Raw genomic sequence first — 18,357 nt, forward strand, 5'->3', positions numbered from 1 at the left:
AGAAATGTCGAGAATGCGTATCTTCCGTAGTGCAAGTGTGAATTGAATATCCAACAGGCTCTCCCTTTCCCACTCAAAAGTCTTATTCATAGGTACTTTACATTTTTTTCAAACGTTTTACCAACAAAAAACAGCAAAAGAAGTGTTCAGAAAACAACACTGCTCAGTTATTTCAGAAAAGAGACGTCACAAACTAATGAAGGTGTGGCATCAACTCCTCATGTGGCAATTTCAGACAAAGACACTGCAGAGGCTGGTCAATCAGGAGAAGTCTCTTCAGCACACACTCTGCCAATTGATAAATCTAAGCACCGCTTATCTGTTATAAACAAACAATGGTTTAAAGATTTTGATTGGCTAATGGTCAAAGAAAATTTTACGTGGTGCTCATTGTGCATGAAATACTCAAACAAACACCACCCAAGGAGGGGTTACTTTGGGTAAATGTGCCATACACAAGAATTCGAAAAGAAAGCTTGCTGGACCATGAAAAAAGTAAAACGCACATGGAGTCTTCTGCTGACCTTTTACTAAAGGATGTACTTCAGCAAACTCGAATTGGTCAAATTGAAAGATCTGTATCTGTGTTAAATAATTTACAGAGCGATGCCTTTGTGGGAGCTTTAAGATCCATACATTGTTTGGCAAAAAATGAGTTGCCACATACAACGTTGTTTGAAAAGCTGTTGGAACACTGCAAAGAAATGGGTTGTTCCTTTTTACAACACCTCAATTCACATTACAACTCTGAAAGACTAATGCAAGAGCTGCTGGATGTCTTAGCATCAGAAATAAAATCTAACATACTGAAAAATATACACGTTGAAAAGTTTTTCAGTATTCTGTGTGATGAAACCACAGATATCTCAGATATAAAACAATTAATTATCAACATTAAATATGTTTGCCAGGTCACTAAAGAGGTCAGAGTTAGTTTTGCATCAACCCGCAATATGATTGCGGAGACTATAAGCAATGCACTGCTTAGTGAGTGAGACAATGGACACTCTAGGCTTGAAAAATGCTAATTTGGTTGGACTAGGGTCAGATGGAGTGGCCGTTATGATTGGGAAAAAGAAAGGTGGGGCAAAACTGCTTAGAGATAAAAGATCTGGACTCTTGGTCTACTGGCACTGTGTAAAACCACTGATTGGCCCTTGCAAGTGCCCAAGCAGCAGCTGCTGTACCTTATTTAACAAAACTGAGCATCTTAAGGCAGCTATTCTATTTCTTCCAAAATTCTTCAGTTAGGATGGCTGGTTTAACGGAAATTCAAAATATTCTGAACATTCCCCAGATTAAGCTGAAAATGGCCAGTGACACTAGACGGCTGTCTGATGACTTTGCAGTACAGTCACTATGACAGTGTATGATGAGTGATTTCCTTGGGGGGCCCAGATCCTGGGGACTTTGATTATGGGAAAGCTTCAGACAACTGGGCCTGTAGGAAGAAAAGAAGAATAAATATTTAACTGAAGACACCTTCTGCATATGCAAGTTGGCTTTGAAGAATATTTTAACATTTTTCTTTATTAGGTTTCCTATACTTTTTTTCATTGTTTTCACTTTTCTTACCGACAGCGACAATACTTGTGCCTCTTGGTTTATGTCATAACAATTGTTATTTAAAATTTTTGTTAGGGTTGCAGGATCCTGAATTGGATACTTCTTAAATTTAATAAAAATATTCTGGCACAAGTGTCAAACCTTAAAAATGGAAATCATATTGAGCTTTGTAAAATAATAATTAACTAATAAAAATAGTGCACATTTAATTTTCCCCACCACCAAATTTCCCCGTTCCGCCCCACCCGGCTACTTTTTCTTGCCACCCAGCTGGAAAAAATTTCTGGGGAGAACACTGATATTATCCATTTATCCATACATGAATACTTCATATTGTGCTTGGCAAGCTAGACTGCAAGGAGGTTCAAATTACCTTGAATAAAAAGTAAATAAGGATATCTTGAGTTGTACATGTATGTATATTATGAATTTAATTTGAATTACACACGAGTAGGAGTTCCAACCAAGGTAAACTGGTAAATTGCAGAATTAAATGTAATTGTCACAGCATAAACTTCGAGCACTAAACATAAAGATCGTGTAGGCTCACACTAAGGCTTTGAAAGTATATGTTTTTACTACTGTTTGTATTCACTTATTAAGGAAATGTCATCTCTGATGGAGGAGCACTGGATTTGTCAGGTAGAAGGTTCCTTTCATCAGATTGGCTTAACCAGCACTGACTCAGCTGTGGAATGACCAATAGGTGGAGGCAGCTTGATGGCCGAGGTCTCCAGGATTCTGAACAAATCTTGATCCTATTATGTTATATCATCTACTGCTGAATCTACTGTAATATTACTATTATATTGTATTGAGGATTACTTGTGTTCTGTTCTGTGTATTGTATTTACCCCTTTTTTGACACCCACTGCACACCCAGCCTACTTGGAGAGAGTTCTCTCTTTGAACTGCCTTTCCCAAGGTTTCTTCCATTTTTTCCCTTCAAGGTTTTTTTTTTCTGGGAATTTTTTCTTTGTTTCTTAGAGAGTCAAGGCTGGGGGGCTGTCAATAAACAAGGCCTGTTCAAGCCCATTGAGGCACTCCTTGTGTGATTTTGGGCTGTACAAAAATAAATTGTATTTTAAATTTAATTGTTTGTTACAATCTAATTGCTTGTTACAATAGTGGCCTTCTCAAGGTTAAGTGGTATCAACAACATGTGTTACTTTGCACTAGTCTGTTTCTTAGGTTGGCGATGCCATGATATCCACATGTTAACGAGTGGCCATTTAATGAAATTATTAGATATTCAGTCCTTTCTGGTTACAGAAAACCAAAGATTCCTTGAATATCCAGCATACCAAAATAAACTTATATCATAATGTGTGCAAAGCAGTGCTTGTTACTAAAAGTATTAAAATATGCTGCCACAGTTTCTTAATGGGATGTTTAAAATGCTCAGCTTAAAATACATAAATGACATTTGTAGTTAGGTGTCGCCTTAAATTGGCAAGTGAATTCAGATCAGCAAACCCTACTGTTAAAATTTATGAATGGAATTTTCAGTAAAGATCTCTAATGTCTTATCTGTGATGTTCATTTCTGATGTGGAACGAGGATAATGTGGAAATACTGGATGATACGGGTTTATACTCTGTTGTGGAAGAAGATCTTGAATTAACTATTTGTTTAAAGTTGCTCTGCAGGGCACAGGCAATCAAACACGCATACACGTGTAATAATTGTGTCTTCACAAGGAGATACTAAATTGGCAAAATTTTAGTCAGATCATTCCAAAAGACTATTTAAATGAACCTCAGTATTTGTGCAAAAATACTTATTTTTCAAAATACATTTTTTAATAGATATAGCGGAATGAAAGAGAATTTGAAGCAGGTCTTCACTGGTTTTCCTTTTCTCTCAACTGTCTTGTTTTATGTTTACAGGTTGTCCAGATCGTGATTGGAATACTAAACATCTTAATTGGCATCATTCTTTTAACAAGTTTCTCAATGTTGAATTTTACTGGTATTTCTATTTGGGGAGGTATATTTGTAAGTTTTTTATTTTATTTTTAGCTTTTTAATCTTAAAACCATGCTGACTCAAAAGTTCTTAATATTGCTTATTTTCGGTCTTGAGATAACAATGCATGATTGAGCCCGAGTGCTCAAATCCAGACCTAGAAGATCACAGTTGTTGCAGGTTTTTGTTCCAGCCCAATTGCCTTTTTTGAAACCAATCCTTACTGATAACGTAACTTTTTAAAAATTTTATGTCTTGCTAATTTTTTCATTTGGTCTCATCCGGTCAGCTTTGTATTATAGATTTTTCTGTTTCTGCCAATATCATTTGAATAATTAGTGCTACAAAGAAGATTAGTAATTCTTAGGTCTTCATTTTTCTATCTTCTATTTATTTTTAATAATTGATTTTTCCTGTTAAATACACACTGGTGTAATTGGAATCAAGTTAGATGTTGGTCTGCTGGTTCCTTTTTCATTTGCATCTCCCTTTTATTTTATCAGCTAGTTAAAACTACAAGAAGCAATTAAAGGTTGGGAATCATCAAACGAATTAACAAAAATGAAAAGTATCATGTTTCTTGATTGATGATTAACTTCCAATTAACAAACTGGAACAGAAACCTGCAGCCATCTGTGAGCCTGTAGGACTGAAAATGAGGACCCCTGCTTCAACATATTGTGGGACAAAATACCAAAACGTGAAACGATCAGAGCAAGGAGTAACAGAGATATCAACAGTGTTAAATACTGGAAAATTTTGAGACCAGGAACATATTGGAATTTAAAACAAATTATTTGGAAAGTAGAACTTAATCTAAACCAGCTGTGGGCAGAATGTGGACCTGTGCCATGGGGACGTATACTTTGTTTCATTTGTGATCGAGCATTGCATTTACATGCCACAGGAGAAGAAATTGTTGATCTCTTAGATTTGCTTTGTATAAGGTATTTCTTCTGTACAATAGCTACTTAAACTAAACAGTATTTCAAACACTGTCCTAGTTAAAAGGCACAATGAAATTTCTGTTTAGACACGATCAAAGCATGGCTGATTTTTCTAAAGGTCAAGAATAATCAATTAGCAATCAGAATGGAGTTGATTAATGTGGTTTCTGTCAAAAGACCTAAATATGGTTAAATGGTTCCCATGAGGTAAATTGAGTTCAGCGTGAAACCATTCAAGTAAGCTGCCCTTTAAATATGCAGGAATGAGCTTCTGTGCTGCTTAAGTTTAGCTCATCCTAAGCTTTACTGCAGCCTGAGAGATTGTCTCTCATTCTGTAGTGGAAAGGGGACCGCTCAGTTCTAACCTTTCAACAGAAAGTGTTCAACAGGGTTTACTTAGTTAGAATGCCATTGGCTCCAGAAAGTGTCACACCACTTTTCTTAAGCGGAAGGATATCACATTTAGAGTCATTTGGCAGGCTGCATCATTTACTGCATAACCACCATCTACTTAACCTTGATATTTGGCTTTAGAAATGCAAGATTTCCTTGATTTTGTATGCATCTCTTTCTAAGATTAAAACAATAGGCAATAAAACACATTGGCATTTGAGGAGGGTTTTGTCTCAGGTCTGAGGTAATTTCAACCCCCCGTTTTACATATGGTAATAAATGTCTCAATAAATTGGGACATACATGAACAACATTATTTGTATAGCACATTTTCATACAAAGAATGTAGCTCAAAGTGCTTTACAAGATGTTAAAGAGTAAGTTACAAGAAAAAAATATATGATTAGGTAAGAATAATATTAATGCATAAATAACAAAGAAAAATAAATCCATATGATTTTATAAAACATAGATATATAATTAGTAAAACATACCAGGTACTGTATATTTTCAACTGCATTATTTTTTACTTTTATACAACATACATTAGTAAGAAGCAAATAAAAATAAAACATGTTTCCAGTGCTCCATTCTTGACACTTCTTTTACTTTCAGTTTTATGATACCTACAGTATGTACATGTAGACCTACTGTGTCTCATTCAAAATTGTTGTCATGGAAAAAACAAACCATAAGGATATTTTTTTCACATTAAAATTAGATTAAATTAAGTGTCTTTTAACTGGTTATATGAGGGGGAGTCAAGCTAAAGTTAGAAAACAGGATTTATTAGAAAATGGGAACAAACCTTAACAAAACTGATAATACCATTTCTCAGTGAAGTCTCCACCCTTCTCAATGCACTTGCACCACCTGCCTGGAAGTACCTGGATTTTAGCAGAATAAGGTTTTGTCCTGTTCACTCGTGCACCTCAGTTATTGCCAAACACTACATGCTGAGGGGTTCTATAGTCACTAGTTCAAGTTACTGTGACTTGTTGGAGACCAATGTGAAACCTGCTATTTGATCCATGTGGCGAGGACTGCTGTCTCAATGAGTCTTTTTGCTGCAGACAATCGGCGCCCGCCTGCCAACACACTGCTAAGAACACCAAGGCTTGTCTGGAGAAACCAAAGTTTGAGGTATCACCACATTCTCATTATTCGCCAGATTTGGCACCGTGAGATTTACACCTTTTTGGGCCACTATAAAACATCTGGATGATTGTTGATTCAAGACAGATGACGATGTGAAGGAAGTGGTGTACAAGTGGTTGCAGTGACAAAACAAAATCTTTTATTCTGCTGGAATCCAGCCATTTTCAGGCAGGTGGTGCAAGTGCATTGAGAACTACATTGAGAAATTAGATGATCAGTTTTGTTAGTTTGTTCCATTTTCTAATAAGCCTTGTTTTCTAACTTTAGCTTGACTATCCCTTGTATAATGTAGCAATATATTCTAAAGACTTTCCCTTATTGTATTAGAAGATTTATATTATTTATAAAACATGAATTAAACTTAAACTGTAAATGCATCACTCAAACAAGACAATAAAAATGTGAAAACACTACACAGTTCAGTTCTCAGCACGGTATAGAAGTATATAGGATGGATGATACAACAAGTGAAGCCAAGCCAAATCTGAATGTTTTCATTGCTTCATCTTCATGTAGAACTTCATGAAGAACTTGTCTTCCCAAGGGGTGTACATAAATCTTTACTCTTTTTCCCATTCTCTGCAAATTCCTCTCAAACATTCAGGTAACCCATAATAAGGTTGTGGCTAATTTTAGTGGATGCAAAGTTCCCCGTGATCTTTTGAAATATGTAAAGACAGCCATTTTTATTTGCCAAATAAAGTTAATACACCTTCAAATTTAGTTTCTATCCTCTACTTAATGCAAAAGTAGACCACATAAACAACATTTTGTGTTAACAATTACAAACCACTTTAAATAAAGTGTCTAATGTAATTCACTGTATATTAAGTTACAACACTATAGACTATTTCCAGACTTTTGAATATATTTACTTGTTAGTCAGTGATTTACAGTTTAGGATTGAATGACTGCAGGTTGCCAACAGGTGACATTTTCTGTCTTTCTTCCCAGTATATCATTTCAGGATCTTTGAGTGTTGCTTCAGACAGATATCATAATCAATCCTTGGTAAGTTAAAATCGCTGAAGCTCTTTCTTTTTCAAGTTCTATGAACTTTTCTTCCTGGGCATATTAAATGTTTAATCCAGGAGAATATATTATGAATCGTAATATGATTTTAACAGTTCATGCTGTCTGAACTTCTTCTCACTAAGTAACCCAGTTTCTAATATTTAGCTGTCTGCTGTGCCATCAGATGTTTCTTCAAGCATCCTTCTTAGGTGTCAGTTATTACAAATGTCTGTTTATTCCAGAAGTAATAGCTGAAACAGGAGGAATCTTAAACTAGTGATTATACATACAAATGCTTTTAATGATGTAGTAGCATCTTTTGTTTTGTTTATGCCATTTCAAGCCATGTTGTACATGACATACTCAGAGCATTACCCACACTGCACTGTTTTTAAACATTTGCTTATGTTAGTTGATTTAATTTTATATTATGCAATATCCAGTGTGAAGTTTACTAGATCAGTGACAAAAGTGTAAGCATTTACTAATATAACTGTGCATTTAGGCAAATACTGAAGAAAAAAAGGTTCTTGTACAGATTTAAAAAAAAGTCTAACAAATAATAAAATAAACAAAATAAATGTCCTAATTGTCTTTTCTATGGAAAAGTATGCAAATATTCATTGCTTATGTTTGATGCAAACAATGTTAAAGTGTTGTAATTCCTGCTTTAGACTTCTTGGTTGTAATGAAAGAACATCTATAAACTGTCAGGTTTCTTTAAGCTTCTGGTGTAAGGAGTTTTTGGAAATTGATCTGAATTGTCTGTGATGTTCACCCCTGCTGGATAAACAAAGCAGCTGCATGTTAACTTTACATTTTTTTCATTAAAGCATTGGCCTTAAACAAAGACACATAGAGTCACTGCCACAGAATAGATTTTACTACATGATCATATGATATAACAACATAATATGATCTGATTAGTAAGGTTCCTTTTCTGATTTTTATATTCTACGTCTCATGTATTATTTGTTTAAAATGTTTTTGCATTAGCAGTCAGTTGATTAGAATTTGTATTGCTAATAACAACCATTAGTATAATAGTACACTTCTTAATGACGCATGAAACTCGATGAATATCTGTCTTTACAGCTCTAAAAGTGTGACATGGCCTAAAACTTTGTAAATGGCAAAAAACAATGCTTGTTTGAATTAAACCTCAGCTTGTGAAAGAGTGAATTATACAGTAAAGATACAATTGCTCTTCTCCCAAAAGGAATAGCTTGTTCTCTACATGTAAGTAGTGAGCAGCTGCCTCAAATGGAGGATCTTAATTATTTTGGGGTCTTATTCATAAGTGTGGTTAAAGAAGTTTGTGAGAGTAACCAACTAATTTTGTAGAGCAGCCACAGTTTTGCAGACATCATATGGGGCCGTGGATGGTAAAACGGGAGCCAAGCTCTAGGACAGAGTTTGTAATTTACTTGTCAATTTACATCCCCAACCTCGCCTATCTAAATAGCTTTGGGTAGTGGCCAAAAGAATGAGATCATGAATTCTAACTGGAGGTTTGATGCTCCTGTGAAGAATAGCTAGATTTAGTCTCTGTGACTGAATGAAGAGTACCGGAATATGAGAGAACCTCAAGGCAGAACCACTGTCTCTCCATAATAAGTGGAGCTAATTGAAGTGGTTTGGGAATGTAATTAGTATGCTTTCTGTGCACCTACCATAAGTGTTCAAACAGCCACGTCCCAGACGCAGACTCAGTATTCACTGGGGGGGTTATATCTCCCTGAATGTCCTTGAAAACATCTGGGAATATCACAGGAAGAGCAGGAAGAAGTTTCTAGGTATAGGGTGGACTGTTCTGTTCAGGTCAGCATGTTAACACCATGCCCCTTGGAGTGAAAGTGAAGTAATTTTCCTTACATTTTCAGGGTTTAGCTAAGACATGTAGTCATAGTATGTCCAGTAACTACTGTGAGATGAATATTCCTTTACAAGCTGCATTAAATGAATGTGCCTTTTGACTTTAAAGTCAGCTATATGAAATATGCCCCTCATTACCTTTAATGAAGCATTATACAATTTGTCAAACAGGTCCTTTTCAAATTAAATATGTTTGGTTGTATTTAAGAGAACACAAGCCCCAGTGATTTCTATCCATTGAGCAGCTATGTAGCAACAACACATTTTTTGTAATAAATGTATTTATTCTTATACATTGTGATGTTTTGTTGAACAGATAAATTGACATTGAAATATGATATTAAATATATATATACATTATAGAAGATGATTATCAATATGGCATTCCAATTTACAGTGATATCTTTTTTTAACAGATTAATGGAAACCTAGCCATGAATATCATCAGCAGCATTTCATCTGGTATTGGAATCATCTTTTGTGGTATAGATTTGATTATAGCTATGGACGACTATGACAGACCTTATATGTATGTAAGTACCATTCCTTGTGTTAATTTGGAGTGGTTTATTTTCTTTGTGATAAAGAACTTAATTCCTTCACACTATATATTCATTAACTAGGCTGACCCGCATTTTAAGGCGACCGACTTTTAAGTTGACCACTTCTTAAGGCAATTCAATATGTAGATCAATTTGATATTTTATACAAACTCATTAATTTGGTTATATTGCATTTGAGCAGTATTACTTTAATACTCGTAGTTTCTGTTATTTTTGTGATGAAATTTAAACTTTTTTTCTATATTGAGGTCGCCCTTTTGAACCCCCTTGATATTTACTACACGATGAGGCATTTGTACTCCATCAACATTAATTATTTCCAGAGACATAATTTTGTCTATTTTTCCAGTGCATCGCGCACAAAAGCAAGGGAAAGATGGGAGCACCAGAACTCTGCTCACATCATGTCGCTTCGTACCACAAGCTGCAAGTAGTAAGTCTGTGATAAGCGGAATACCGCTACGCTTTCCACTCACGGGACGGAAGGACAATCCCGACCGCTTTTATATAGTAAGAAAGAAGAAGAAGAAGATATCGCAGTCTGGAGTAGAAAATCATCTTTTACCTGGAAAAACGAAACTACAAATCCCATCGCATTGCAAAATGGACGGGGCGTGTGAAACTCCACGCCTGCGTAGCACTCACGGGATGGAAGGACACCCGACCGCTTTTATATAGAAGGATCATTTGTCAAACTGATGGATCAGTTTAATACAATTATATACAGTGCATATATCTTCTTCTTTCGGGTGCTTCCATTTAGGGTTTGCCACAGTGGCATATCTGTCTCCATCTATCCCTGTCTTTTACATCATCTTCTGCCACACTGACTGCCTTCATGTCCTCCCTTGCCACATCATAAACCTCCTCTTTGGCCTTCCTCTTTTCCTCTTGCCTGGTAGTTCCATCCTCAAAATTATTTTTCCAATGTACCCCTCATCTTTCCTCTGTACATGCCCAAACCATCTCAATCTAGCCTCCCTCACTTGGTTATTAAACTGCTGTACCTGTGTTGTACCTCTAACATACTCATTCCTAATCCAGAGCAAAAACTGTAGCATTTTCAGTTCAGCCACTTCAGCTCTGTGTCATGCCTTTTTGTTAGTGCCACTGTCTCCAAACCATACAACAAAGATGGTCTCACTACCATTTTATAAACCTTCCCTTTCACTCTTGCAGGTAATCTTCAAGCACAAATCACTGTTACTACTCCTCTTCGTCTAGTCCATACTTCCTGTGCTCTCTTCTTCACCTTTCTGCTGCGCATTCTGTTTCTTTGGACTGTTGAACCCAAGTATTTAAATTTGTCTACCTTCACTACATCTGCTCTTTGCAGCTGCACCCTTCCAGCACCTTCTCTCTCATTCACGCACATGTACTACGTAATACTCCTACTGACTTTCATTCCCCTTCACTCGAGTGTGTACCTTCACCTCTCCAGGTTCATTTTAACCTGCTGTCAACTCTCACTACACATCAAAATGTAATCTGCGATCATTATAGTCCACTGAGACTCCTGTCTGACTTCATCTGTCAAAAAGGAAAGGGCTCAGAGCCAATCCTTGATGTAATCCCATTGTCACCTTGAACAAGGCTGTCATTCCTACTTCACACTTCACCTCAGTCACACTGTCCTTATAAATATCCTCCACCACCCTCATATACTTTTCTGCTACTCTCGACTTCCTCATACAGTACCATAACTCCCTGTCATACGCTTTCTATAAGTCCACAAATGTGCAATGTGATTCCTTCTGATATTCTCTTTACTTCCCCATCAACACAATTAAAGCAAACATTACATCTGTAGTACTCTTTACTGGCACACAGATCTGCTCACAGATCTCCACCTCCCCTCTCGGCCTAGCATCCATCACTGTTTCCCATATCTTCATGTTGTGGCTTATCAACTTGATACCCCTGTAGTTACTACAGCTCTGCGCATCTCCCGTGTGCATGAAAATTGGTACTAATATACCTCTTCTCCCCTCCTCAGTCATCTTCTAAATTTTCAAGATTTCACCTAAACATCACCATGCATACACTGGTATGTTGCCTGGGCCAACTGCTTTCCCAATTTTCATCCTCTACATAGCTTTTCTCACGTCAGCCTTGCTGATTCCTGGTACTTTGTGATTTACTATATCCCCTTCATCCAATCTTCACTATCACTCATATTCAATGTTTATCAGTTATCAACACACTCTCCCTGCTTGTCAGCAAATTTACATCTGCATCCGTTATCACCCTGACCTGCAGCACGTCCGTCCCTACTCGGTCCCTCTGCCTGGCCAATTGGTACAAGTACTTTTCTCCTTCCTTTGTGTCCAGCTTCACACAGCTTGACATACTCCTTTTCCCTACCGTTTGTCACCTCTCTCTTCACCTTGCACCTCTTCTCCTTGTACACCTGTCTGCTTTTGTACATCTTTCTGGATATCCTAGTTGTTTTCACTATTCTTTTCCTCTTTATGCTTTGCTGTACTTCCTCATTCCAGCCCCCAAGTCTCTTTGTCTTCCTTCCTATGTCCAGATATCACACCAAGCACCTTCCTAGCTCTCTCCCTTATCACTTCAGCTGTAGTGTTCCAATTATCTATCATGTCTTCACCACCACCCAGCACCTATCTCACTTCCCCTCTGAATTTCATACAATAGTCTTCCTCTTTCAGCTCACATCTTCTCTTAGTTCCTCACAATAGTCTTCCTTTGAGATGTCAAAATATGTTGTCCTGAAGATCATTGAATCTGTTAGGGTAGGTGTATGTTGGAGGTAAAAGATAACAAGTACTTCTTTTTGTCAGAAGTTATTAATTGGATAATGAAATATCCGTTGATTAAATAAAAATTCAAATTGATTTTAGTAATTAGTTTACATTGTTACTTTGCTGTTTAGTGGGGCTGAAAGTAGAAGTAAAGTTTCACTTGGGTAGTCTCGGTGACTCCATTTTTAACAAAAATTTCACAGCCTCCCAATGCAGAATTTAATATGAATCCCATAGATTTTTCCCTGGTGCTAGCCCTGCTTCCCATATTGTGGACAGAGCCCTCCCTCATCTGTGCCTGGAGCAGATTCTACGACTACTACTATATTTTGTTTTTCTTGTTCTTTTCTATTTCTCCTTCTTCCACTTCTAGGTGATGTTGAGTATTTGATCAACCTTCTCTGTACAGCTCTGACCTGCACCTCGTATTCAGTCAGACCATTTTCTTTCAAATCTTCTTTTACTTTGTCCATCCATCTCTGCTTTGGCCTCCCTCATTTTCTCTTCGCCTATACATCCATTCCTACCTCCCTTTTGCCGACATATTCTTTGTCTCTCTTCATCACATGTCCATAACACTTCAGCCAATTTTCTTGTACTTTCTTAGATATCTCTTCTGCTTTTGATGTACCTCTGATTGTTGTATTTTGTCTTTTGTCCTTCTTTGTAACGCTACACCTCAATTTCATTTCTGCCACATCTAATCTGTTCTCTTGTGCTCCCTTCACTGCCTGTGTCTCAGCTTTATACATCATTGATGGTCTTACCACTGTCTTAAAAACTTTTGAATGTCAGCTGCTTTGATATTTATATATCAAGAGCATATCAAGATTTACTCTGTATCTCCTATCAGTTTCTCCATCCACACTACACTCTGAGCTTTATCACTGCATTCAGTTCTCCATCATGGGTTACAACAAATCCACTCTTTGTAACTTCCCTGGAGGCTACCCTTCTACTTTCATCTTAATAAAGAATACCTAAAATGGAGCCTACATACCAGTCATCTTTACTTCCCACCCTAACACTCTTTTCTATCCCACAGGTCATTAAGCACAATTTCCAGATTTTACAGACTGGTCCTGCCATTAGAGTCTTTTTTTCCATTTCTTCTATAATCTTTTCCCATCAGACACCTAATTTGTGCAGTTCTTTTCAACATTTCAATATTAGTCACACAGACCCAGTCCCGTGCACAAACCCCAACAATCACTCAGTCCTGGCCACAAATGCCTTCTTCGGGCCGCCTCCACACCTCCTCTGTGCTTCGTCCTGCCTCCTCCCGACTCCAGCCCTGAATGAATGGAGATGGCCCCTTTTATGCAGTCCCCGGATGAGCACCAGGTGTTCCCGGCATTCCTCGCTTGGCCATGCCCCAGCGTGGCAGAAGTGCCGGCTGTCCTCCCGGCAGCTCTCAGGGTGTCTCCCAAAGTCTTCCCCCCAGCACTTCCTGGTGTGGCGGAAGTGCTGGGGCATCAGGTCCCCAAGGCATTGGGGGCCTCCTGGAGGTGACCACGGGCCCCTACAGGGTAGGGCTTCCATGCCCTCAACCCGTGGCACCCAGAACAACCAGGAAGGTGGCCCCCACGTGATCCAGGGTGGGCTTTGACCCTCTTCCGGTCCCTCACGGCATCCCGGCCGGGTCGTTGCCCCTGGCATCCCTGACAATATATATACTGAATATACTTTATACATGAAATGTATGTTGTCGTACCTTGCATAACTGAATAACCTTTATGGCACAATAACAATTCAATACATTTATGGTCACTACAGTATTTGGATTTAATAATCATCATGTGGGAAAAGGCTGACTCGCATAAATAAGTAGAGCCGAATAATGCAGTCAAGGAAGTTTTCAATTCAGCCGAGTGAAAAATGACGGCTGTCTGATTAACTGCGATTTTAGTTCCTTCTACTTTCTCTTTCTCAGATCGCTTTTTGGAAGGACGTCAGTTCCGTAGTTTTTATGAACAGTTCGAAAGTGCCTTTCCACATTTTCCTTCTTTGGAATAGCAATGATAGATTGACAGATCAGACAAACGTACTTCGATTGTGACATTGTGAGAAAAAAATCCTCTTCCAATTCCACATCCAGCCCATACCCTGCCCAAACATTTTTTTTTTAAATCCCTTCTTTAGTCGATATAAATTGGAAGGTTAACTAGATCACTCAGATAGCCGGAGTTTTGCAGTAGCTCGCGCATTTTATCGTGCGTGCGGGATGACAGAAGAAAAGAGATCTCAGACTGTCCGCCCTGTATGTCAGTCAGGTGGCAAATGCCATAGGGAGGGTATATGATAGACTAATATTTCAAAAAAAATTTTTTTAATGCAACGCGATCTACCTGCACTACCTTTGCGATCTACCGGTCGATCGTGATCGATGCATTGGGCACCTCTGTTCTATGGTCTTTCACTCCTTTCATGTTGCCTGGATTTGCTTCATCCATTCCCTCCTGTATAGCTAACCTGTTTTTTTTCCTTTTTTTAGTCAACCTGATTAAGATTATACAGTAAATCACTGTGTCTCTAACCTTTTCTAATTTTTACCATGAGAATAAACTCTGCCTGTTTTTCCTTTAACAGGAGCACAAATACCGAGTATTCCAGGTATGTAGTGTATTTGCACCACACTGTAAAATGTTCTGTTACTTATATGATATAACTTGGATTTCTGAAAAAGTCTATATTCATTATTATATGTTTTCTTCAAAGGGGTCACAGTTAAGAAAGGGTGTGGTTGGTGTGTTGGTGGTATTTCTGCTGCTCGAGTTGTGTGTGTCCATTTCAAGTGCAGCCTTTTCTTGCAAAGTTCTCTGCTGCAATGATATGGTAAGACATCAGTAAATGTAAAGTAAAGCCTCATGCTGTGTAATGAAATTAATAAAATGGTGGATGTGAAGATAAAAAGAATGTGAAAATTTGGAGATCACAGAATTTTGGGAAAGCAAATAAAATTTTACCAAGCAATAGTGATTGAAATGTGGTACTATTTGATAAAAAAAATGACTACCCCTTTTTCACTTTTATATTACCTGACATCATATGTTCAATCTTAGAAAGTTCAAAGACTAATAATATACACGGCTTAAGCAAAACTAATGAGCATGTTGCAGTTACCAAGAAATGCCTAATAATATTGAAATTGATGGTATAGTATGTAGTTGTTCAATTTATGTGTAAGAGCCATTTTCCTAGTTCTATAAGATTCATAAATATTTTACTAGATGACAATGCATAATCTATGGGAGGTTCCTATAACCCCCATAAGTAGAATTGTATTGGTATATTCTTGCCATTTCTAACAGCTTTGAGTAAACATTATTCTTCAGTTAGTGACAGCCTTGCCATGTGTAAGGTGTAGAGGCATACGGTTTTAAACCGCGCTTGTGATCATGCTTGTGCACGTGACCGTGCTTAATGGCCTACGGGCTCTTTGAATGTGTGAAGTAACACATAAAGAAAACGCACTTATTTAAGCACGAAGCTGTGTGCTTATAGCGTACAGAAGAAGAACTTTTAAGTATAGAAATAACTAAAGATCCTCAAGAAAAGCTAAGTTTAGACAAGATACATTTTTCCTTTTTTTTTTCCTTTTATTCTACATGTGTAACTATTTTTTCTTTTATTCTTGTGTGGATTATTTTCTTTTAACTTTCACTAAACATTTTTAAAACAAACGTTTGGACTGTGAGATTTCTTTAGACACGCGTTTTACCTGTGCTTGACTTCGCCTTACGCTTCGCCGACTACAGTATGTATTAAAAGAGAATATGTCATTTCCTGCCTCATGTAATACAGTCATGTATTCACGGTTCAGTAAAAGAAAATGGCTGACGAGGACATAGTTTCAGCAATGTGTGTTAATATAACTTCTTGTGCAGAATAATATCCTTTTAAATAACATTTACACATGACATCAAATTGCAAAAGGGGATGACTGCATGGCCATTAGCCTTGCCAAGAACCTGTTAACCACTTTAAACACAAAAGCACAGATGTCATCAAACTACACCTAAAAATGCTACTACCAAAAACAACAATGGGAAATTCAGTAAGCTGTTTAGGAAGAAGTAGAATATGTGACAATCTAAGAAATGGCAGTGGAGAGTATAATAGTGTACCATGCAGCCTAGCTGATTCTGCACTCCTAGAATGGAGTTTAATTACAAAGTGTTTCATCATAGAGGAGTCCTCAGGTGACCCTATTCTTACCATTAAACTGTTTTACTATGTAAACCTGAATGTTTCAAATCTTCAGCTATTTTCCTAATATGTTTACACTTACCAGCCTGTCAAGGAAATGCAGCTGAAGTCTACATCTGCAGTTGTACTTACCTGGGGGTAAGACAGAGCACCAGTTCAGGACAGCACGTTTACAGCTTTATTCAAGCATTATAGAGTAACAGTCTCTAGACTGAAGTTCCTAATGTGGTAAATCAGAGGCACAGCAAAGGAGTGTGGCAAATTACGGCAATGCAACTTGGCTGGAGAGCAGCTCTTCTTGCTAGGAGTCTAGGCACCCAGTTTACCAAATGGTTCATTACCTTTGTGTTGCATTATGAACTGGTTGGTCTGATCTGGCCTGGTCTCTGGATGGAATTGATGAAATGAAACACCAGGCTTTCATAGGGTTCAGTTTTTAAGCCAATCTTGTACTTCCACTCCTCTTGAACAAGTGTACTGTATATACGTACACACACTTTTCCCTTGAGAATATTCCCAGTCTGTATGTTAGTATACATCAGACATTATCATGGATAGATTTTATATAGTGGTGAAAATGCAAGCAATTTTTTACTTGTGTCTTCTCAGCTATGACTTAACTTACTGGAATGAATAACTTGGCTTTAATTGCCTGATTAAATCCAGCAACTCAGCTTGACTTGCTTGAATCTAATCATTATAACTTTAAGACTGGACTTGAAACTTGCTGGTCAGGACTTGAAGCTTACTTGAGATGTTCATATCTAGGACTTAGTCCCATTTCTAGTACACACAGACATGATGTTTTTGCATCTGTAGTGATAAGCCATACATCAATATAGGAGGTCTCCTTTCAATATGATCAACAGTGTGAGCAATAACTCCAAGTTATGGACAAAAGGCTTTCTTGGATAGTGTACACTTTTCACAGAGCTAGAGGTACTCCACTTTTTCACATTTGCTGAACTGTACATTTCCAAAGAGCACTCGATATTGGATACTGTTCCATAAATCCCTCACATGTCAACTTGAAGAAGCCTGTACTGACATCTAGCTCCACAATTTCAATATGAATAGGACATATCTGGAGTACACTCATGAATATCATTACTAACAAAACTAGACAAAACATGCACAGGCTCTTTCTGTTAGGTTTACCTGATTATGCTTTCTGCTGCTATAAACAGGGCATGACTTATTACTTGCACGGACCTTCTCTTAGGTGTGCCTCCCTGCACATACATTTAAATTGGAATTTTGTAGAAGAGTAAAGAAATGAATGCACATTTGATTGAAAACTTGTAATTTACTCTTGAAATCTTTATTGAATTGTAAAATCAATCCACTCATTACCATTACCACAACCTTTATGTATTATTATTTGGAAAGATAAAATAAAAGACCTAGATATGAAGAAAGGCTGAAATGGTCTTGTCTCTAATTAATACAGTTTTTATGTTGCATTAAATAATGTGCTTTCCCACAATTCATTTCTTAACATCTTTTAATTAAGGGACCTGAGATATCATTAGTAAACTTTACTTTCTACTATACTAATAAAATGTTTTTTCAGTCTGTGTGCAAATTTAATTTCTAATATTGTTATTCACTGTATTTATCTTTCAGCCCATGACTGCTGGTCAACAGTGTGACATACAGTTAACACAACATGAAGTTGCCTCAGCAAGTGCCCCGAATTACCCCGCTACATCCCAGCAGATATCTTACAATATTCCTCCTCCTCCTCCTTATCTTCCAACTTCCTTATGAATGCTTTCACCAAAAATTGCCTGCTTAAACTATGTAATACAGTGGTAACATTCTAAATAAAAATTTTAGTATCAAATGTGCAACAATATGCCACACTGTCACCCTTGGAATAAAATATGTCTGGCTTTGA

General features: G+C 37.4%; 1 protein-coding gene across 3 annotated transcripts in view; it reads left to right on the top strand.

The window, feature by feature from the left end:
• Positions 1 to 18,357, top strand: part of LOC120538473 (membrane-spanning 4-domains subfamily A member 8-like) — a 34,939-nt gene extending 16,582 nt beyond the window's left edge. For 2 of the 3 annotated variants that reach the window (XM_039767926.1, XM_039767925.1), the window contains exons 2-7: positions 3,456 to 3,563; positions 6,986 to 7,042; positions 9,337 to 9,453; positions 14,838 to 14,861; positions 14,967 to 15,083; positions 18,084 to 18,357. In XM_039767926.1, the coding sequence (XP_039623860.1) occupies positions 3,456 to 3,563; positions 6,986 to 7,042; positions 9,337 to 9,453; positions 14,838 to 14,861; positions 14,967 to 15,083; positions 18,084 to 18,227 (567 nt within the window). In that variant the 3' untranslated portion in view covers positions 18,228 to 18,357. The remainder of the gene's footprint in view (positions 1 to 3,455; positions 3,564 to 6,985; positions 7,043 to 9,336; positions 9,454 to 14,837; positions 14,862 to 14,966; positions 15,084 to 18,083) is intronic. The other variant, XM_039767927.1, reaches the window with a different exon arrangement.

This window comes from Polypterus senegalus, chromosome 1, assembly GCF_016835505.1.
Source record: "Polypterus senegalus isolate Bchr_013 chromosome 1, ASM1683550v1, whole genome shotgun sequence".
Classification (NCBI taxonomy): Eukaryota; Metazoa; Chordata; class Cladistia; order Polypteriformes; family Polypteridae; genus Polypterus; species Polypterus senegalus.